This window comes from Bos grunniens, chromosome 29 (genome assembly GCF_055505025.1).
Source record: "Bos grunniens cultivar Pamir isolate PY7600 chromosome 29, Bosgru_T2T1.0, whole genome shotgun sequence".
In the NCBI taxonomy this organism is placed as follows: Eukaryota; Metazoa; Chordata; class Mammalia; order Artiodactyla; family Bovidae; genus Bos; species Bos grunniens.
In genome coordinates, this window is record NC_141193.1 from 16,498,842 (window position 1) to 16,521,941 (window position 23,100).

At 46.0% G+C, this 23,100-nt stretch overlaps 1 protein-coding gene across 4 annotated transcripts in view; it reads left to right on the forward strand.

The window, feature by feature from the left end:
* Nucleotides 1-23,100, forward strand: part of NTM (neurotrimin) — a 964,763-nt gene that overhangs the window by 927,896 nt on the left and 13,767 nt on the right. For all 4 annotated transcript variants that reach the window (XM_086384149.1, XM_086384152.1, XM_086384150.1 and 1 more), the window contains exons 5-7: nucleotides 13,298-13,432; nucleotides 15,592-15,712; nucleotides 22,146-22,297. In XM_086384149.1, the coding sequence (XP_086240275.1) occupies nucleotides 13,298-13,432; nucleotides 15,592-15,712; nucleotides 22,146-22,297 (408 nt within the window). The remainder of the gene's footprint in view (nucleotides 1-13,297; nucleotides 13,433-15,591; nucleotides 15,713-22,145; nucleotides 22,298-23,100) is intronic.

Sequence of the window (23,100 nt, forward strand, 5' to 3'; positions counted from 1 at the left end):
GGTAGAGAGCCTAGTCACGTTCCGTGCAATCATTCCACTGCTAATTGCATATAGACAGAGCTGAATCACCAAGCTGATTCCACTCGGGAAAAAATGCAACCCAATTGATGATGCCATAAGAAGACTCTCTGAGACACTTCTGATTAGACACTTCTGAAACCCGCTGCATCCTAACTCATTCAGAGGAAGCAGGGGCCTTAGCTACAAGAGCTTTTAATGAGGGGTATTTGTGGAGATGGACAAACCAAGCTCTTTTCTTATTCACTCCAGGTCTAGCTTGATGGAGGCTTTTTAGTTCCCCCTTAGGAAATGTGCAATAAAATTATTTAACCTTAGGAGATTAGGACACATAAAGGACACTCTTTATGTGTCCAGTTCTGTATCAAAAGAAATAATAAATTTAAAAGATATCTGCTGGTTTCTTAAAAGTCACCAAAGAAGGTTTGAATAGTTCATTACAAGAGCCAGACTAGTCACTGGAATTATAGTCAGTTATTTCATTCATTCAGTCTTGACCATATAATCATTCGATGACTTCTGTGTGTTCAATGCTGCTATACATATTGGAGCTAAAGATAAATAAAATACCCTTCTGTCTTATAAATTTGAGGGGGGTAAACACATGCAATTACATAACAATGCACTGTGATTGGTGCAACACTGGAAGCAAATAAATGAATAAATAAATAAACTGTAGAGAGGAGGTAAGGAATTTTGATTGCAAGAAAGGGTTCCCAAAGGAGTGATATCTAAGATGGTTTTGAAGGCGAAAAGGGAGAGGATGCAAAGCACGGATGAACAGCTCAGTTTGTAGGAACTTCATGGTACATCTAGTGGGTGGGGGGAGAAAGGAGCTGGAACAGAAGACTCTAAAGACATGGATGAGAGCCAGCTCAGAAAGAGCAGTGGAGCAGGACAAGGGGTTAAGATTGGGGGAGGTGAGTTTTGTTTTTTTGTGTGTGTTGTAATCATTTGGGAATCAATACTAAATATAATAACCTGGAGGAAGGGGTAACAGTGGAGAAGGGGTTGTAATAATCCAGAGTAGGTAACTGGGATTGAATTAACACAGTTAACAGTATGAGAGAAAGAAGAAAATGGATTTGTTGATCGGAGGGAAGGAATGAGTGAAAAAGTAGGAATCAAATGTGACTCTATTTTATCCTGGGAGACTGGGGAGGAAGCCCCACCACCAGCAGAGATTAGCAGATGCTGGATGAGAGCAGGTTTGAGGGGTGAGATGATGATTCAGCCCGGGGTATCTGGGAGGCACATGAGGGGCGTTTCCCTGGCAGTTTCAGAGACAAAAGTCAGCAGATCGTCCTGGGATGCTGACATGGACATGGAAATCGGGAGTAGAGCTGGTCATTTAAACTGTAGACATGGGATTCAGAGTATACATTGACCAAGGGGACGAGATAGAGGAGAGCTGAGGAGGGGGTCACTTGAAAGATGCCATCAAATTGCCAAATTGCTCCTAGAATCTGTTCCTTCTGACTCTTTTAGATCCTCCTTTTGTGAAGGATCTAAAAACAATTTGCTCAAGTTCTCTCATACAATTCTCAGACCCAACCTAGGAAGGAGGAATAAAAGCATTTCCACATGTCACTAACAAGGGAACTGGGGCTCAGCAGTTTACTCAAGGCTGCGTAATTCCTAAGAGAAAGAGCCATAATGAGGGCTCAGAAGCACCGAGTTTGTTCTGACAAATCATGGTCGTCTTGTTTTCTTACATTGCGCTCCATCCACACGCAGGTGTGCACGCCTGTGTTTAGATTTTGTGTGAGATGAAGAGAGATGGAAGGAAACCTTAGCAGTGGAGCTGATGAAAGAGTAAATGAGCTCCTCTTTTTCCTGCACCTCTCTTCACTTCTGCGTGACGGGATTGAAGGCCCACCTGTGTGTGGAGTTCCACTCAGAGCTGAGGAGGGAGGCGGTCCCAGACAGCCAGGCAGGGTCGTGCACACATCTCAGCCAGTGTGATTCGGTAGCAGGCAGATTTGGTGGTGGGTAGATTTTGAGAACTATTTGCAAAGATTATTATGTTATGTTAAATATGTTCAAAAGTGATAGTGAAAGTGGCTAAGTCGTGTCCAAGTCTTTGCAACCCCATGGACCACATAGTCCGTGGAATTCTTCAGGCCAAGATACTGGAATGGATAGCCATTCCCTCCTCCAGGGGATCCTCGCAACCCAGGGATCAAACCCAGGTCTCCCACATTGCAGGCTGATTCTTACCAGCTGAGCCACCAGGGAAGCCCTAAATATGTTCAAAGGCTATAATCAAATTTAGTATAAACAAAGGTTTTCACCATGCCTCCCTTTCTCCCTGGACCCAAATAATCCTACATCCTCAGGCTTCCTCTTACCCTGGTGGGTGGCCTGTGTCCCCATCTCCTCCCTGGGCCAACTGGAAGTGCAAGCTGGCATTTCCAGCTCCAGCATTGATGACCCTTGCAGCTTTCTCTCAGGATCCGATCTGACTTTATTCATTAGATTATTTTAACTATAGATCTGATCCCATCCCGGGCTTTCTTCTCTCTCCCTTCCCCGAAGCGGGCATGTTTTCACAGCCTGTTTGCTTGGTACGTCACCAATGCTCCCTCCGTGTCCAGCAGGCCTCTCGTTGGCCTCCAGTGGTCGTGGGTCTCAGGGAGAAAACAGATCCCCACCCACTACACTGCGTTCCTCCTACGTCTGGGTGGGAGGAAAATTCCTCTTGTTTAGTGAACAAAGCACCGCTCAGATCTGCATGCCTATTCTTCAAAAGGATGATTTATAAGTTACTTCACTTTCCATCCTCTACAAAATATTTAACATATACACAAGGCTGTGCTTTACTCCTAGAGTTATTCCTTTTTCCGATCATCAGTTATATTTTAAAGAGTTTTCTCATTTTTCTTTGTAAAACTGGGGGTTGATAGAGACTTGGTTCCGTGCAGTCACTGTTAGATGAACCGCAGGACCATAGAGGGGGCAATATGAATCTTTCTGGGTCCTGTGCTCCTTTTAGACCCCTTTTCAGAAAGAAATAGAATCTCTTGTTAAAACACACATACACACATGCAGAGGCTTACGTGCATGATGTCATTTCCTTAGCTTCAGAAACCCCTAGGGTTGGAGTTCTAGTTTTAAGATAAAAAATCCTGCTCTTAATCCAGAAACCATCATCATGGCTAAAGCACAGACACCCCTGCTTTCCCAAGGCAACTCAGGACCGAGTGGCTACAGTGACGCCCTGCAAGTGGACTTCTGACCATTTGTGTGCATAATAGAGCCCGGAACCTTAACCCATTAAGAATCTTTTTTAAAAAATCCATTAAATTAATCTGGACAAGGGTTTTCAAAGCAACTTCAAATTCCGCAGCCCTCATTCCTGGCTTATATCTCTAGGGATTTAGAAAAAGAGAATGCAAACAGCCGACGTTCGAGGTAATACGACACTGCGGAGTTCTATATTTATCCCCTATCAATGTCTTTCAGATCAAATTGGCTGAGTTTACAAATCAAAAGCTGATTCCTTCATTTATTTTATTTATTTATTTTTTTTTTTTAGCAGCCATCAGCTGCACCATTGCAAACATCCAGGTTCCAGACATCAAGCTGCAAACTCTAAACCTCCAGCTGTATGTTTTCTGACTTTGAAACCATCCCCCATAATAGAGGGTCTGCATGCAAACCTGAGCTAGGGGTCCTCGTGAAAAGGCAGGCAGCAGAGGGACACAGAACCCCAAGAGCCCAGCCGGCTGCTGGAGCTGGGTCTGCAAAAACAGCTTGTTGTTAAGGGAAGGGATGGGCCTCGGAGATACATGGGACCTGGTGTGGTGGAATGCAAAGGGGTCATTTTCATATAATTGTGCTTTGGTTGTAGCTCCTCCTTAATACAAATGTAAAGATGATTCCCAGAAAGAGTCCCACTTTAAAAATTAAGGGAATTCTCTTTTCTTTTTATATATCCATAAAATATATTTCATGTATGCATATTCATATGTTTTCACAAGCATACATTTGGTTTCAACTGTCACATGTGTTCTTAATATGTCAGGATCTATGCAAGTGTTTTGCTCTTACCTTTATCTCTAGATAGGTAGGTATGCAGATAGATTGATAGATATATAGATGATAGATACGGTGTTAGATGGATGATACATAGATAAGTAGATAGATTGATAGGTTGATAGGGTGATAGGCATGCAATTTACAGTTGAATCAATTTATGTAAATTTAATTGGATTCTAATTACGTCTTTGTGATGGAATCAGCTTAATAGGCTAGTTTGAAGGTTGGGGGGACTCCCTCGTCTGTGTGGGGACGCTGTGAGAAATGATGAGGTGTTTCCCAGGTCTAAGAGAGGTCCGCCAGCGGTGGTGACGACTCTGAGCCTGGCAGGCGGGCACGGGCAGGGACTGCAGCTCCTTCTCCCCAGTACCCAGTGCGGATGCGTTTAGGGAGGGCTCCTTTCCTGTAATGGGAGCCAGAGACTCAGGAAAACTCATCCCACCCCACTCCCCAGCACTGGGCCCTGTGTTTGATGCATAACATTCTCATCAACGGTTTGAAGCTGTACCTCAATGCAAGAGCAGGAATAATCCAGAACTTTTCTCTGAAGAGATATTTGACATTCACTCATTCTTAGAGAGACTGTTAGACTCTCCATTCTACCACCCAGGCTATCTGCATCCAAAGAAAAGTTCAAGAAAAATACATACGTGGGTGTGTGTGTGCGTGTGCACATGTACACATGCTCAGTCATGTTTGACTCTTCGTGACCCCAAGGACTGAGCCACGCCAGGCTCCTCTGTCCATGGGATTTTCCAGGCAAGAGCACTGAAGTGGGTTGCCATTTCCTCCTCCAGGGGATCTTTCCAACCCAAGAGGATTGAACCCATGTCTCCTATATTAGCAGGTAGGTTCTTTACCACTGAGCCACCTGGGAAGCTTCTAATGTGTGCGTGTGTGTGTATGTATGTATGTATACACATGTTGGTGGGGGGGCAGCACTTCTCAGGTGGCTATGTGGGTAATCTCCAACATGGTAATTGCCAGTGCAGAAGATTTAAGAGATGCGGGTTTGATCCCTAGGTTGGGAAAATGACCTGGAGAAGGAAATGGCAGTCCACTCCAGTATTCTTGCCTGGAGAATCCCATGGACTGAGGAGCCTGGCAGGCTTTAGTCCATAGGGTGGCAAAGAGTAGGATACACCTGAAGCAACTTAGCATGCACCCACGTGTATATATGTATGTTCTTGTATTCTTAGCTGTGAAATTAGAGACATTTCTCAAGCCCCGAGTTGGTCTCACATGGGCTATACAGCTGCACCTGCCTTCTTAGAAGAAAGGATCCCCAGGAATTGTAACCTTTGTAAATAAATCAATCAAGACTTTGATTTTCTAAATCAAAATCTCCTAATTTAAGAGAACAAGAGTAGAACTTTCCAGTCCCAGGATCTGTGGTGCATCATTTGTAAAGTTATTATGATTCAGTCCCCCTGGAAAAGCAGAGGTCTGGTCATTCTTTCATTTTCTCATTGAGATGCTCCTGTATCAAGGACCTGGAGTATTCCAATATGCTCATGTCAGTTGTGGGTTAGTATGGGTAATCACGAGAGCTGCTGGTTGGTCAGAGGTTACCGTGTGCTGAGTACTTGACTATACTTATTGAATACTCACAACCACCCTATACAGTGGTGTCATTTTCTCATTTTAAAGAAGAGGAATCAGAAGAATGGAGAGTGAGCCATTAGCTAGGATGACCTCAGGGGCCAATGTGCAAACATGGGAACTCACCCCTGCCCACAGTGCGGCGGAGGCCAGTGGGGCTAAGACCTGAGATCAACGCTTCAACCATTTTGCTCCAGCTGAATACCAGTCCCTCGGAAGCTCTCCTGTGTCTATTACTCAGCAGTAACAAACATTGCATTAATATTTAGAAATGACTTTTGACACTGGTCATCTCGCCCTGTCACAGCAGATGTGGCTTTTGTCTGGAGCCCACGAGCCCCCAGCCTAATCCCACAGCCCCAGGATTCCCCCAGCACCAGGTTAAGATGGCCCTGAGGGCCCATCTCCATGCCTAGAGACCCCAGCTTTACCTCTTGTTAGTCCTCGGAGGCCCCCTCCACGCAGCCCCCCACCACTGCCTCTTCAGGCTGAGGTAGAGTGAGGGTCTGCTATAAGGGTTCTTGGCTGAAGCCTAGGAGACCCAGGCTGCTCTGAGTTCTCAGCAAGAGTGGCGGAGGGGGTTGAGGAGGCTTCCTTGCTGCATCGGCAGCTGCTGACTCTGGATCACACAGCAGCCTCGCCCACCTCTAATGTCTTCCCTGAACACATCTTCTCTAGTTCCACCCTTGCCACTTCCTCCTTCAGATCTCAGACAAGCTCTCTGGCTTTTGAGGGCTGCTGTTGAGGGTACCAACCATGCTTCTATCACCACGTGTTTGCAGACCAGACCTCCCAGCACCTGAGCAAAACCATGGCTTCCTCCATCAAAGCACAAAACTTCCCATGCTGCTCAGCTCAAAATCAAGACACCTTGGAGGGACACCCTCTTACCTGTCCTGTAAAGAGCTCTCCCCAAAGCCCAGTCAGCATTGAACAGGAACTTCCTGATGCAAATCAAAAGGGAGGAGGGAACCAGAGTCTAGAGGACTAGTTTAGGACTAGACGAATCTTCCCAGGTGGGCTTTCCCTGGTGGCTTAGCTGGTAAAGCATCTGCCTGCAATGCAGGAGACCTGGGATCAAGCCCTGGGTTGGGAAGATCCCCTTGAGAAGGGAACGGCTACCCACTCCAGTATTCTGGTCTGAAGAATTCCAGGTACTGTGTAGTCCATGGGGTCACAAAGAGTCGGACATGATTGAGTGACATTCACTTTCAGACAATCTAGAGGATGAATCTAGGACTAGACAAGTCTAGGACTAGATTAGTCACAGAATTTGAGATAATTTTTTAAACGATTCCAAATTTGGAATTCTAGAACCCTATGCTTTTTTTTCTCTTAGTTTCTGAGGTCCAGTGATTTTTTATTTCAACTTATATTTATGCCATAAAAATATTAAGCAAGGAGACAGCTGTGCCTTCTTCTCCTCTCCAATAGCTGCAGCTGTTCTTGACAAGTGTTTCTCGGGTGAGATAAAAATGATAACCATGGCTATTATTATTTTCAGTTATACAGATTTCAAAGCCCAATCTATGAACTCGGAAACTTGGGGTTTCTTTTCCAAAGGAATATTACTTACACAGGGCAGTTTTTGTCCTTCTGTGGGTTATAAACTTCTGAGCTTAAGTCCTCCGAAGAGTATGAAGCTTCTTCGGAGCTTCAGGAAATGAAATCCAACTTACTTCCTTTCCCTACTTGGATTGTCAGAGTCCACTTAATGAAATAGTTCTGTTCCTGAAAAGTTAGTTGCAAAACAAATTCTGTTAGATAAATCACATTGCCTCATTGATCTCCATTTTTAAATAAAGGATGCATTCCCCAAGGAAATAACTGGCCCCAAGATTAAATATAAATTATACTAAACCCTTGATAAAACTTTTAAAATCACATATTTAAAGAAAGGCTATTGTTAGAATACTAGAGGGTGATGATATTTTTTAAAGTCAGGAAGTACAAATACTTTTCCAGGAACAGTTACCAAAGGTGGTGCTGTTTGGGAACAGAGTGAATGAATAAGGGCGATATGATACATATATACCTTGGAATATTATTCAGCCATAAAAAGGAGCAAAATTGAGTCATTTGTAGAGATGTGGACGGACCTAGAGACTGCCATACAAAGTGAAGCCAGTCAGAAAGAGAAAAGCAGGTATTGTATATTAATGCATATAGATGGAAACTAGAAAAAGGGTACAGATGAACCTACTTTTAGGACAGAAATAGAAACACAAATGTTGAGAACAGACTTATAGACACAGTGGGGGCAGGGGAGGACGGGATGAATCGGGAAAGTAGTGTTGACATACACACACTACCATGTGTAAAATAAGTAGCCAGTGGAAGGCTGCTGCACAGCACAGGGAGCTCAGCGCGGCGCTCGGCGATGACCTCAAGGGCTGGGGTAGGGGAAGGGTGGCAGGGAGGCTCCAGAGGGAACGGATATATGCGTGCTTAAAGCTGATTCCTGGGCCAGGAAGATCCCCTGGTGAAGGGATAGGCTATCCATTCCAGTATTCTTGGGCTTCCCTGGTGGTTCAGATAGATGGTAAAAATCCACCACCTGTGATGTGGGAGACCCAGGTTCGATCCCTGCATTGGGAAGGTCCCCTGAAGCAGAGTATGGCAACCCATTCTAGTATGGGAGTCCCCATGGACAGAGGAGCCTGGTGGGCTACAGTCCACGGGGTCACAAAGAGTCGGAATGGATTGAGCGAGGAAGCACAGCACAGCATAGCTGATTCACGTTGTGTACGGGAAAACCAACGCAACATTATAAAACAATTATTCTCCAATTAAAATAAAATTAATAATATAGAAGCAATAAATAAAAAGAAAAAAGAGGTTGACAAACTTCCAATTATGTAAACTACATCTTGAGTGCCTTGAAAGCCAGAAATGCCCAAGACATGGTCCCTGCTGTTAAAGAGCTTCAATTACATGGGAAATAAAGCCAGTGCACGAGGCATAAAACCACCATTAGAAAACACTCATAGCTGCGGGATTAATAGGTGTGGGCGCCATCCTGTGACCTAGTGTGCTGCCTCTGTCCACATGTGTGATCCTGGACTCGTCTGAGCTTCAGTTCCCCACATGAAAAATACAGGACTAACCTAGATCCCTAATTCCCAAAGTTGAGTATACATGAGAGTTTTTAGAACTCCTCATCCCAGGAGATCCTGATTCATTAGGTATGACTGGCAACTAAAATTCTCTATTCAAACAATGATTCTATGCAATTCTATTGACATCAGCCTCTGTCCTGCCTCTGTGGATCTGTTTTCTTTTTGTCTCCAATATTTTTATAAGTTCTCCATTTGAGCGACAAAGCACTGATCATTTCATAGCCAGAATACAGATGCTATTAAAGGAAAACTTTCCTTGAATCATTAACTCTATAAATTCAGATTTCAGTTAATGTTTTTTTTCTTTTCTGTTTGCTTGCTTAAGTAGTACTGATGGTTACCTCATTTCTGGTGATTCAGAGTTTTATTTGTTATCTACGTATATGTATGTATGTTTAGTCGCTAAGTCATCTCTGACTCTTTGTGACCCCATGGACTGTAGCCCGTCAGGCTCCTCTGTCCATTGGATTTCCAGGTAAGAATACTGGAGTGGGTTTGGCATTTCCTTCTCCAGGGGATCTTCCTGGAACAGGGATCAAATCTGTGTCCTCTGCATCGGCATGCAGGTTCTTTACCACCAAGCCACCTGGGAAACCCATATATGTATATATACACTAGCTTTCTCTCTGGTTTTGATATTTTTGCTTCTAATTGAGAAAAAGTATATGAGGAGAAAGGTGAAAAATATGACAATGAAAGCTAAAATGTGTAAAGCATTTTAATCTATACATATTAATTTTCACATACCTTACCCAATTTAATTAGGAAGTGTAGGGACTTCTGCTTTATTGATTATGCCAAAGCCTTTGACTGTGTAGATCACAGCAAACTGTGGACAATTCTTCAAGAGATGGGAATACCAGACCACCTTACCTGCCTCCTGAGAAATCTTTATGTAGGTCAGGAAGCAACAGTTAGAACTGGACATGGAACAACAGACTAGATCCAAATTGGGAAAGGAGTACATCAAGGCTGTATATTGTCACCCTGCTTATTTAACTTACATGAAGAGTACATCATGCGAAATGCCGAGTTGGATGAAGCACAAGCTGGAATCAAGATTGCTGGGAGAAATATCAATAACCTCAGATACACGGATGACACCACCCTTATGGCAGAAATTGAAGAGGAATTGAAGAGACTCTTGATGAAAGTGAAAGAGGAGAGTGAAAAGCTGGTTTAAAACACAACATTCAAAAAACCAAGGTCATGGCATCCAGTCCTGTCACTTCATGGCAAATAGATGGGAAACAATGGAAATGGTGACAGACTTTATTGTCTTGGGCTCCAAAATCACTGAAGATGGTGACTTCAGCCATGAAATTAAAGGACACTTGCTCCTTGGAAGAAAAGCTACGGCCAAACTGGATAGCATATTAAAAAGCAGAGATATTACTTTGCCAATAAAGGTCTGTCTAGTCAAGGCTATATTTTTTCCAGTAGTCATGTATGGATGTGAGAGTTGGACTATAAAGAAAGCTGAGCACCAAAGAATTGATGATTTCAAACTGTGCTGTTGGAGAAGACTCTTGAGAGACCCTTGGACTGCAAGGAGCTCCAACCAGTCCATCCTGAAGAAGATCAGCCCTGCATTTTCATTGGAAGGACTGATGCTAAAGCTGAAACTCCAATACTTTGGCCACCTTATTCGAAGAAGTGACTCATTGGAAAAGACCCTGATGCTTGGAAAGATTGAAGGCAGGAAGAGAAGGGGAACAACAGAAGATGAGATGGTTGGATGGCATCACTGACTCGATGGACATGAGTTTGAGCAGGCTCCGGGAGTTGGTGATGGACAGGGAAGCCTGGTATGCTACAGTCCGTGGGGTCACAAAGAGTCGGACACGACTAAGCAATTGAACTGAACTGAACTGTAGGGACTTCGCTGGCAATCCAGTGGTTAAGACTTTGCCTTCTGTTGCAGAGTCGTCCAATGCATGTGGTGTGGGTTCAATCACTGGTCAGGGAGTTAATATCCCGCGTGCCTCAAGGCCAAAAAGCCAAAACAGGCAAGGGAAACAATATTGTAACAAATTCAATGACTGTACTTTTTCTCTAATTCTCCGTTTGTTCTAGAGAACACAGGTTAGTCAAATTAAGCTTCCTTGGTTTTTGCAGGATGACGTTAGCGTAATTCTCTTCCTCCGGTAATACAGATGTAGGTCAGTAGGAAACATACACTTTGCCCAAATCTTAAACTATCCAGCTTCCTTCCCTACATAAAATTGCCTGATATTAATATTGTAAATTTCACATAAAGTAGCACAATGTTCCCACAAAAAACTTGAGAATTAATATTTTTTTTTACTATGATTGCCCTAATATTTACATACTTGCATTTCACCCTATGGCAATATCCCCCTCTCTGCCTCAACTTCTCCATTTGGATGTTCCTATAACAAGTTCCTATAACAATGTAGGAGACCTGGGTTCGATCCCTAGCTCGGGAAGATCCCCTGGAGAAGGAAATGGCAACTCACTCCAGTATTCATGCCTGGAAAATCCCATGGACCAAGGAGCCTGGTGGGCTACAGTCCATGGGGTTACAAAGAGTCGGACACGACTGACTGACTTCATACTTCATACATAACAAGTTCATCGGAGTTTGGTTCCTGTATGTCTTACTGTGGTCGCACAAGAACCTGTTTGATTGGTAGAATTAAACCAGATGCGTGATCTGTGGTTGGAGAGAACAAGGGACCCGGGAACCCTGAGTCGTTTTGTTTCCTTGCTTTGATGGTGTCATCGAAGCCTCCCAGGAGATCTGAGGTCCTACCAGCCACTGTCCTGACACTGGAGCTCAATCCAGAAACAGCTCACCAGAGCTAATTTATTTCCTAATGCTACAGCACTGTTAATTTATAAATTACACTGGTAATTCGAGCTATTATTAATTTCAGATGGTGTAGGGCAAGCCTAATTAAAATATGACACCAATTGCCACACATATGTACCAAGGACCACCATTTAAAATTAATGGGAATATTAAGTGTGACACGAGTGTCCGCGATGCTCTGCACAGTAATTACAGCATCTAGCGGGGAAGATCTGACACGTGTAGGCTCACGGTGGGTGCAAGTAAACAACCACAACGTAAAAGGGAGCGCGAGCTCTCCATTCAAGCCTCTTCTCCGCATTTCCTCCACCCTTCATCAGTTCAAGGTTGGTGCTCTTTCCCCTGAAGATGCTTAGGGAGCAGTGACAGACAATTAAGGCCACTGTGACAATTAAGGCCACTGTGCTTACTGGTGGGGACCATGAGTCTCTATGGGCTAATGTTGACTGTCGTCTCAGACTCTGGACTTTGGGGCCCTGCCTGCTACTTTAAGCGTGTTCTTGGTTCTTCCCGTGGATTTATTAACACTTGCTTGCCTGCTGTGATAGATGCTGTCCGCAAGCAATACAGGCAGGGGAGCTCCTGTACGTGTATACCACAGGTTTCATAGGGCAGAAAGACACCTGGGGGATGCTCAAGTTGGACTAGGTCTGGATGATGACAGACTTATCAAGACCCAGGAGTGCTGGCCCCTCTGGGCAGGCAGTGGTTCTTCTGTGTACGAGAGCTGTTTTCTTCTATGTCATTGTCATCACTCTTGCTATTAACCATTATAAAAATGGTGATCTTAGCAATGTCACTTAACAAATACAAGCATTGTTTACATGTTATTGTTGTTCAGGCGCCCAGTCATGTCCGACTCTCTGTGACCTCATGAACTGCACCACGCCAGGCCTCCCTGTCCATCACCAGCTCCCGGAGTTTGCCCAAGTTCATATCCATTGCATCGGTGATGCCATCCAGCCATCTCATCCTCTGATGCCCTCTTCTCCTTATTTACATACCACGCACATAATTCTTTGTATGACATCAGTTTCTTTTTATTGTCATATTTATTTTCTGCATCACAGATACAGGCAGCATTATGGAGAGGTTTTATGCCCTGGGGGAAGGACTGTGCCTCTTCCCTCCCCCTCAGAATGGGCCCCCCACACTGTGTTAACAGCCCTGATCCTCTGAGTCTGGACCTCCAGGAAAATCATAGGATAACTGTATAGTGCTTTCAAAGTGGGTTTCAAAGTGCTTTCATGTAATCGGCTTATCATTTGTTCCTCCAGACATCCCGGTGTGCTCTGTGATGACCTAGAGGGGTCATCCTAGGTCATCCCCCATCCCTAGAGGGGTGGGATGGGGGTGCCTATCTCAGACCCAGAGCCTGACTGCTTGGTGAGATTCGGGGAGGGTGAACATTGACATTATTCATCACTTACTGAGGACCGGCAATTCTCCAGACTATGTGCTTGGTCCGGGTGGGAGCATTGTACCTGGTCTGCTGGGGAACCGAGGACAAGCTAGTGATGTAAGAGGCAGAAGGGAGGCGGGCGGGGGAACTGGCTTCCGTCCTGAGAATCTGAACTGAGAATAAGCACAGCGCTCTGCAGACGTAGCCGCTCCACACTTGGTTTGCTAAGTTTGTGCCTTCAGTGTTTTTCCTCCTATTTCCTCACCCCTTCTCCTGCAGCTGTGGGCTTTGTGAGTGAAGACGAATACCTGGAAATCCAGGGCATCACCCGGGAGCAGTCGGGGTACTATGAGTGCAGCGCCTCCAACGACGTGGCAGCCCCGGTGGTGCGGAGAGTCAAGGTCACCGTGAACTGTAAGTAGTCTCAGGCGCACCCACCCAGCACCTTCGGGAGGTGCTGCCCTCCTGGCCACAGAGAGAGCTGGACCACAGTGCCAGCCGTGACTCGGGGCGGGAAATGGGGCAGCCTCGCTGTCCATTTTCTGCTTTCAAAAGCAACAGTTCTAAACTCTTAAAGAAAATAAATGGGTGCTGAAAGTAATTTTATATAATCCAAAACTTGACTTAGAGTCCTAAAAGATCATTACATGGCATTCAATGCATAATTTATACAAGCTTGTCTTTGAATCCCAATTTTTACTCATAATGTCACCAAGCTTCTCATTCTCTGGACAGTCATCTCCTTAATAGGGAGCAAAAATAAAAAGCACATGTATGGAAGAAATATTATAACTTATGTTTATGGTATACTTATGTTATCTTATCCTCTTCTAGTTATGTATGTTGATTGACATGGTATACATTCACAATTGAACTATAAATAGATAAACCTACACATATCCAATATGAGAGGGTATATCTCATACCTATGTTTTGCTAATAGAGGTGCTGCTTCTGCTGCTAAGTCGCTTCAGTTGTGTCCGACTCTGTGCGACCCCAGAGACGGCAGCCCACCAGGCTCCCCCGTCCCTGGGATTCTCCAGGCAAGAACACTGGAGTGGGTTGCCATGAACCCCAAAAGCTGGAGGCCACTTCTCTGGACTCCTCCTCTTCCTTCACCAACCCAATTCTCTCTGACATTGATGCTGCTTAATGTCCCTGCTCCCTCATGCATTCTCTCTAGGTTCCCCGTTAGGTCCCCTGACTCAGGTCTCTAGGACATCCGGAAAATTTTCCCAGCTGTGCTGATTTCAGATGTTCTTAGGACAGAATAGAACCCAAGAGTCAAACCAGCAGACAAGAAGAGTTTCTCCTTCCAAACTTGGGTGGGGTTGGACATAGAGGAAGAATACCTTGGTGTGATGTTTACTCCTTCTTTACTTTAATATGTTGATTCATGTCACAATCTGAGCCTAATTAACACAAAGCACCTGAAGAATCAAGGAAACAGGTGAAGCAATCATGCCATTTTTGTGACCAGCAGACAAGAAGAGTTTCTCCTTCCAAACTTGGGTGGGGTTGGACATAGAGGAAGAATACCTTGGTGTGATGTTTACTCCTTCTTTACTTTAATATGTTGATTCATGTCACAATCTGAGCCTAATTAACACAAAGCACCTGAAGAATCAAGGAAACAGGTGAAGCAATCATGCCATTTTTGTGCCCTACCCCAATTTCTGTTTAAAGTGACATAATTCACAGTTAATAAAGATTAACCTAAACAGTAAGGAGATGTAAGAGAAGGGGAAAACCTATGTAGGGAAATAAGAGAAGTCTATGGGTAAATCAGCACATGGTGTTTATAGCCTGAGGTGGTCAGATGCGGGTCCAGGATTTGGCTTTGAGGTGCAAAAGCAAAGAGAGGAAACATCATTGGGTTTGAGGTTTATGTCCATAAAATAAAAGTGAATTTGTCGCTTGGGAGAAGCACTGCTTTTTTCTGGTGCTGAGACTTGAAAAATAATTTCACTTGAAGGTCTCTATAAATAGAGCACGACAAGCATCACTTGAAATGGCCATGCAATGGCTGGCTGTGGCTCCTTTCCGTAACGCATTTCGTGCAACTGTCGGCATGACAGGGGGGGTTTGGCAAAGACTCGGGATGAAAGCAGCCGGAGTACTTAAGTTGTCCTGGCTGTGTTCACGGGTCCGGGAAGAACACCTCCAAGAATGACAGATCTGTGTATCCCCAGGCAATTCTCCGTGACTGTTATTTCTTGCAACTGAGTTTTCGATGGGAACTGAATAGCTCAAGCTTATATACTCTGGCATAAACCTGGTGTGCAGAACATCTATAGGGCTAGATTAAAGGTACTGTCAAGCCATGGGGCATGCGGTGGATGGCGTTGGCTATCTCCTGTGAAAGTGGCAAAGTGTATATGGGAAATGGGCCTAGATGCCTGCTCATCCCACTGGCGTCCAGAGGGGAGCGGAGGCAGTGCACGCGAGCCTTTCCCTGGTGATGCGGGATGGCTTCATTCTCCGGCACTCCGTGGAGACCAGAGTTAGAGTGGGGCCTGGAGAACACAGCAAAGGGGGCATTAAAGACGCTGTCGAATGTCCTCTCTTTGTAGATCCTCCATACATTTCAGAAGCTAAGGGGACCGGCGTGCCTGTGGGACAGAAGGGGACCCTGCAGTGCGAAGCCTCCGCGGTTCCCTCGGCGGAATTCCAGTGGTACAAGGACGACAAAAGGTAAGACTCCCTTCCCCTCTCCCTCCCCCAAGAAGGAGGAAGCTCTTCCAGGCCCCTGGTTCCACACGGACGCAAATGGATTCCTACAAAGTCCTCTCTCGAACTCCTCCTGCCTATGAAGGAGAAACAGAACCCAGACCGGTCTCGTCTTGACGTGAGTGAACTTCAGCTGTGTTTGTAATGCTGCCATGCAGAACTATCACTCGCCAGTCAACGAGCCTTAGAAAAACTATTCTTTAGGAAAATGAACTGTCAAAGGAAAGACCACCAGGAACCCTGGAAAGCCTGTGAATTTTTTATAGGCCTGAGAAATAAGTGTTCTGCCTGCAGCTATTTTTAACACATTCTCAGGCTTGCATTAAGGCGTCAGGAGTGCTCCCGGTGCTGAGTTAGCTGCGGCCGAGGACTCGGGTTCCATTCCAGACGAGCTCAGTGGTGGTGCAGGGACATGTCCATGACCCGACTTGGCGCTCCTTTGTACAGAGCTTGCACTCTCATGGCAGGAGAAAAGACAAGGGCCTCCCCGTCCCCTCCTATTGTCGCAGCTGCCATCCGGATGTTTGCCGTGATTCACTGAAGTTTGTCACCTCGAGGAGTTATCAAATGGCACGTTAGCACAGGGTTCAGCAGCTCCGAAAGCCAGGCAATTACTGCCATCAAAGAGCTATTTTAAGGTGGATGAACAGCAATTGATGGGCAAGAGCTGTCCACGGTCAGAACCCAACTTGGTGAAGATGGGAGGGGCAATGCAGGGTCCTGAGGTGTATGTGGGGTATGGGAGGGAGAAGGAGTGACGAGCCTGAGAAGCTGAGGGAAAAAGCCACAAAACGGGCAACTTTGGGAAGGAGAGAGGGTGAGCAACTCCAGGGCAAGACGCAGATTGAGAGCGACCCAGCTGCTGCCCGCAGGACTCAACATCCCCAGTGGCTGGGGCTCTTTACTCAAGAGGCCAGTGTTCATGGCAACACTAGGTACAATAGCCAAGACGTGCCCACTGATAGATGAATGGATAAAGAAGATGTGGTACGTATATACAATGGAATATTAGCCAGCCATAAAACAGCATGAAATAATGCCATTTACAGCAACTTGGATGGACCTGGAGATTATCATAGTGAGTGAAGTGAAACAAAAAGACAAATACCATATGCTATCACTTATATATGGGATCTAAAATATGACAAATGAACTTATTTACAAGATAGAAACAAACTCGCAGACATAGAAATCAAACGTGGTTATCACAGGGGGAAGGGAGGAAGAGAGATAAATTAGGAGTTTGGGATTCATAGATACACATTGCTGTTGCTGCTGCTGCTGCTGCTGCTGCTAAGTCGCTCAGTCGTGTCCAACTCTTAGCGACCCCATGGACGGCAGCCCACCAGGCTCCCCTGTCCCTGGGATTCTCCAGGCAAGAACACTGGAGTGGGTTGCCATTTCCTTCTCCAATGCATGAAAGGGAAAAGTGAGAGTGAAGTCGCTCAGTCGTGTCTGACTCTTAGCGACCTCATAGACTGCAGCCCACCAGGCTCCTCTGTCCATCGGATTCTCCAGGCAGGAGTACTGGAGTGGGGTGCCATTGCCTTCTCCGACACACTACTGTTAAATATATATAAAAGAGATTCAACAAGGGAAGGACCTGCTGTATAATAGTACAGGGAACTATATTCAACATTTGGTAATAACCTATAAGAGGAGAGAATCTGCAAAAGAATATATATATGTGTGTGTGTGTGTGTGTATGAATGTATAACTAACTCACTTTGCAGTACACTTGAAGTTAACATGACGCTGTAAATCAACTATACTTCAATAAAAAATAAAGTTAGGGCCTTCCCTGGTGGTCCAGTGGTTAGGACTCTGCTTCCACTGCAGGGTGTGCAGAGTTGACCCCTAGTCTGGGAATTAACATCCCGCGTGCCACATGGGGCAGCCAGATTTTTTTTTTTTTTTACTTTACAATATTGTATTGGTTTGGCCAGTCAGCACCAAGAACCCCTCTAGTCTCTAACTTTGTTTACAACCAAGTCACTTAGTCAGAAGTTCCACTGTGGCTCATTATAATCCTTCCAAGTGAGAAGCACTACTTTTTGTTCTTAAGCGCCAATTCTGGCAGCAACTTGGGTGCACCGTTTTCATCTAGCCCATTTTGTATATGTATGTACTGAGACAGATTGAGTAAAAGCAGACTCAGAAAGAGATTAGAAGAAATAACTGGCTTTTCCCCTTGTTCCCAAAAATTCATAAGTAAGCAGAAGGGAATGGTATTTTCCCAATAAATAAACATGGGTATCTTTCTTCAAAATCCTGCTTCATTTCTCCATCCATTTTTTCTTTTCTTTTATACTAAGAATAAAACTGAGACGTGAAAGTCCAATATCAGAAAACATAGCAAGAAAACAGAAATCGGTTGAGCTCCAGGGTAAATTCCTGAACTTTCAATGGTTCAGATCTTCAAGGAAATTAATCAGCTACATCCTGTTTTTCTAATCCTTGATGGGATGAAAATGCAAGCAAAATGTGGAGGAAACAAAATCTTAAAAGACGTGGAGGAAAGATTAGCCCTTAGGCAGAAGTGGCCAATGGTGGGCATACGAAGGGCGAGCTCAGCTCTGCACAGCTGCTGTATCACAGGGAGGGGGCTGCGGGCTTCACCTAGGACAAGAGAGCCCGACTGACAGCATCTCCATGGGCAGGGGGCTTTCAGAGCCCTGGGCCCAGGCAGCTCTGAGTCCTCTGTCTGAGCCCTTCTCCAGGCAGCTCCTTTTCTCTCCTTCAGTTGATTCTGCTCAGTTTTTCTATTTGTTCTTCATTTATTTACCGCCTACCCCGTGTTCTCCCGTTGAATGGAGGTGTCTGTCCTCTGGACACCAGGCTCTTGAAGAGCATCTCTGCCTCTGAACTCTTGTCACTGCCTGTCCTTCCTGGACCACTGGCAGGTCACTCCTCCCGGGAGGTCTCCCAGGGAAGATGGCCCCCACTAGAGGGAAGGCCACCTCTGCTGCTGCTGCTGCTAAGTCACTTCAGTGGTGTCCGACTCTGTGCGACCCCATGGACGGCAGCCCACCAGGCTCCCCCGTCCCTGGGATTCTCCAGGCAAGAACACTGGAGTGGGTTGCCATTTCCTTCTCCAATGCATGAAAGTGAAAAGTGAAAAGTGAAAGTGAAGTTGCTCAGTCATTTCCGACTCTTATCAACCCCATGGACTGCAGCCTATCAGGCTCCTCTGTCCGTGGGATTTTCCAGGCAAGAGTACTGGAGTGGAGTGCCAAGGCCACCTCTAACCTAACTGATATCCCAGGTGAGATGAGCGGATTTCTGAGACCAATCAAAGTAAAGGAGTCCTTGTAATGGAGACAGGCAGTTTTCTCAGAATGTAGGGTAGACGTCTCTCTTGACTGCGTTCTAGTCACTCAGTGCCCGCCACCACCGTGTGTGCCATGGATCAAAGGGAGAGGAAATGGAACCCTATCCTTAATAAGGACCACTCATCTGTAGGGACTTGAATTCTTGAAAAGCATGAAGAAGCTGAAGCCTGGTAGTGATACTGAACTGACCTCTGTACCCTGACCCTGACCAGATTGACTGTCTCAGAGACAGAGTTTTGGGTGAAGAGAATAGCTTTATTGCTTTGCCAGGAAAAGGGGATCACAGTGGGTTCATGCCCTCAAAACTTTGTGTCCCAACCTGGAGGGGATAATGGGGAGTTTTATAGTAATGGTTCTGAGAGGAGGGTGGGATCAGCTAGTGGACATTCTTCTGATTGGCTGATGGTGAGATAATCAGGGATCAGCAACATTAACATTTTGTACTTGTGGGCAGTTTGTAGTTAACTTTTCCCACCTGGTGGTGGTTTCAACATCTGCTAAACAACTCAAAGATATTATGTGTACGCCTTAAAGGGGAGAGGAGGGCATAGCAACCCACTCCAGTATTCTTGCCCGGAGAATTCCATGGCCAGAGGAGCCTGGCAGGCTACAGTTCACGGGGTCACAGAGTTGGACACAACTGAAGCAACTTAGCACGCACACATCCCTTAACAGCCTCCCCAGTGGCCTTGAAGGGGAAACAAGACCCTGTCCCAAGGCTGTCCCATTGCTTCTTGGCTGCTTCTCCCTGTCTGGCATGCCATCCCTTCCCTAATTAGCAAGTGTTTGAACCTGCCCTTTGCAACTCAGGGAAGGCTAGGAGGCTGAATGAAACCTATTTCCTACAAACTAGAAAACTGAGGATACAGAAAGGCTTTGTGCACCAGAGCTCCACAGGGTCCTGCTCAGTTTCAGCACACCTGTCTCAGCATAGCTGTCTCAGTTTCAGACACCTCCATTCTGCCATTGGATGGAGGTGTCTGTCCTCTGTGGCACGTGGAACTGTGTGACCACACGGAGCATCAACCCAGAAGCTGCAAAATGCTGCCGAATACCACTGCCCGCCCTGCTCTGCTTTTAGCTAAAGACATTTCAGAGCTGTCAGCAAAGCCTGCTTTCTGGGCAAGTGTCTCTCCCCACTGCAGAGCTGAAATCTAATTCACAGCTTGGTCCCGATGTGACGACTTCCTCCCCAGCCCAGGGCTGGCTTCACAATGGCAAAAGGGATCAATAAGGTTGAGGAACGCAGAGAAGCCTCTGGCAGGTGGGCTGCAGAGCCTCCTGTGGACAGCATCCCCTGCAGGACAGCAACAGAACAAGCTGGAGATAGAACGGTGGCTTCTGGCTGCACAGCCAGACACCTCACTCCTTTCGGACTGTGCTCCCATTATAACAAAGTACGTGGACCCGGGCTGGTTCGCTGTCCCACGTGTGGGAGAGATAAAAGCACCCAGATGAACATCTACAGGATGGAAAGCAGCACAGTTCCCACAGCCCTGCTCTGACTTCCCTGGAGACAGACGCTGGGTTGGGACAGAGGCCCGAATCCTGGTCTTCTCATCACAGCGGTCACAAGTCTTGGCGATGGAGAGACCTGTCCATTCGTCCTGCAGAGAGGACACCTTCAGAGAATGATACAGCAGCTGATGTCGCTGCCAAAACTGTCCTGTGGCCCAGGGGCAGGAAGGAGTTTGCAATGTCTCACTCCATGGAAATATATTATTTTGAATAACATTTTATGGTTTACAAAGCATTTTTTCATCATTGCCCTGCTGGGCTTTACTTTCTATTTCTGCCTGGAATATTGTCTTTCTCGGTTTGATGACTCCAGTACCAACCATTTGCCTCAATTTCTGCCCTGCGAACCCATTCCAACATGTGTCCACCTTGACATATTGTCCTGTCCACATGTCCTGCTCCAGCCAGGCCCTACACAGGCAGCCGAGCTTTTGGGATCACTCCCTGAGATCCTCCATTTAGAAGCATGGTTGTCCCCACTGGTGGTTATCTTTCCTGTAGCATAGACAGCTCCTAGGCAAGGAAGACAAATTATTTCAGGGAAACTAACAGTTTGGCTTAAAGCCTGTTCTCCGAAATAGGACATCCCAGCGGTTTTTACAAAGATGAGCGCTGGTCTCATGATTTCCATGAAGACATGCAGGTTCAATAGGAATTGCTCCTAACAGCCTCCAAAGAAGGAGAAGGTGGCCCCACCCACCACCGAAGCAGTTTTTCCTGTCCCTCTCTGTCTGCCCCGTAATAGTGTCTGCATTTGTAACAAGTGTGTCTGGCTGTCCTCCCCACCTCTCTCCCTGGCTTTTATCAGTGGGCCCCAGCCACTGGTCTCAGCCCTTAAGGCACGCTGGACTCCATGACGGGGTAAGACAGCCAGCGAGGTGGTCCTGGCCACCTGAGACCACATGCTCGGGCTTCTGTAATCACTCCCAGGATGAGATGCTCAAGTGCAATGGACACCCAGGCCCATCAGGGTCCCCTAGTGTGAAAACAGTCCCTGATTCTTTTATCCTGATCAGGGCCCAAGATAAATGACTCTCTGCAGAATGTCTCAAGTTCTTAAGGGACAGTGTTACTACCAGGTGCATGAAAAACTTTGCTCTTTCAAACCTGTCGGGTTTTTCTCCTGTTTGAAGACTAGGTTCTTCATTTTCATGGTTGCCGCCATCATCATCTTCATCAATAACATCAATTATCCAGCACCTACTGCTCGGATCCTGTGGGGCTGAATGGCACACAGCTGGTGCGTTGTATTTGTTGAAGGCACCTGCCTTCAGAGAACTTCAATAACTGCACAGAGAGATGAAGATCTGCATTGTGCCAAGCATGTCTCTGGGCACAGACATAAAACAGAGAAATGTAATTATGTGTGCCATGGTGGCGAACTTGTTGTGTGGTTGAGTGGGAAAAAAAATGGGATTATAGTGATGCCAGAAAGGGAGAAGAGGGAAGATCACTAATTCCAGAGTTTTTCTTCTTCCTCGTGAGGAAAAATACATATAACCATCCCCTTTTTCCTCTCTTTTCGGTCTGTCTCTTGTTTGTCTCAGGCTGGTTGAAGGAAAGAAGGGGGTCAAAGTGGAAAACAGACCTTTCCTCTCAAAACTCATCTTCTTCAACGTCTCTGAACACGACTATGGGAACTACACGTGTGTGGCCTCCAACAAGCTGGGTCACACCAACGCCAGCATCACACTGTTCGGTGAGACGGAGCCCCACGCTGGACCACAAGGAGCGCGGGGGGGCCGGGCAAGGGGAGAGTCAGGAGTAGTTAGGCGGGGGTGGGTGAGAAGGACGGGATGAGGAGGGAAGGGGAGAGAGAGAAACAGTACACGTGTGAAAGGAGACACCGGGTTTCATCCTGTGCTAGAGGTCTGACACTGCAGGAAAGGGTTTGGGGGATACTGAAGTGATGTTGAACTTTCCCCCGCAGTATCTCCTTAACTGACCATGGGGATTGCAATCGCATCTAGTCAAGAACCCAGAAAGGAACATACACTATTTCCATACTTCTTCCCTGGATGAGTGTGAAATGTTACCATTTCTGAAACTTTTTCTAGTCCTCAGGATATAAGAGAAACTGCATTGTATTGATAAAAGTAGACTCCTGTGGGCCTTGGGATCCTGAGTAATGTTAGTGTCAGAGGGAGAATTAACATAGCCAGTGGGTGTGTCCCTGGTTCTTCATTTGTGTCCTAGGGTGTTGTCTGGCTGCATTAAGATATTATCTGTCCTACTGAGCCACCATCTCGACAGAAGTCGCATAATCATTCATGCATTAATTCATTCAGTCACTCTTTATTGAAGGACTAATCTGGGCAAGGCAAGTTGCGGTGCCTTCATTGCACACCCGGCAACTATAAGGATGCCAGAAACAAGGGAAGGAGGCAAGTAAACAGACTTAGATCCCCAGGTCTCACGCTTCTTTGGGGAGAACAGTCACACAGACCTGAGCCTGGATGCCCGAGGGCCATCCTGCATCTCTGACGGGCTCCCTGCCCAGGA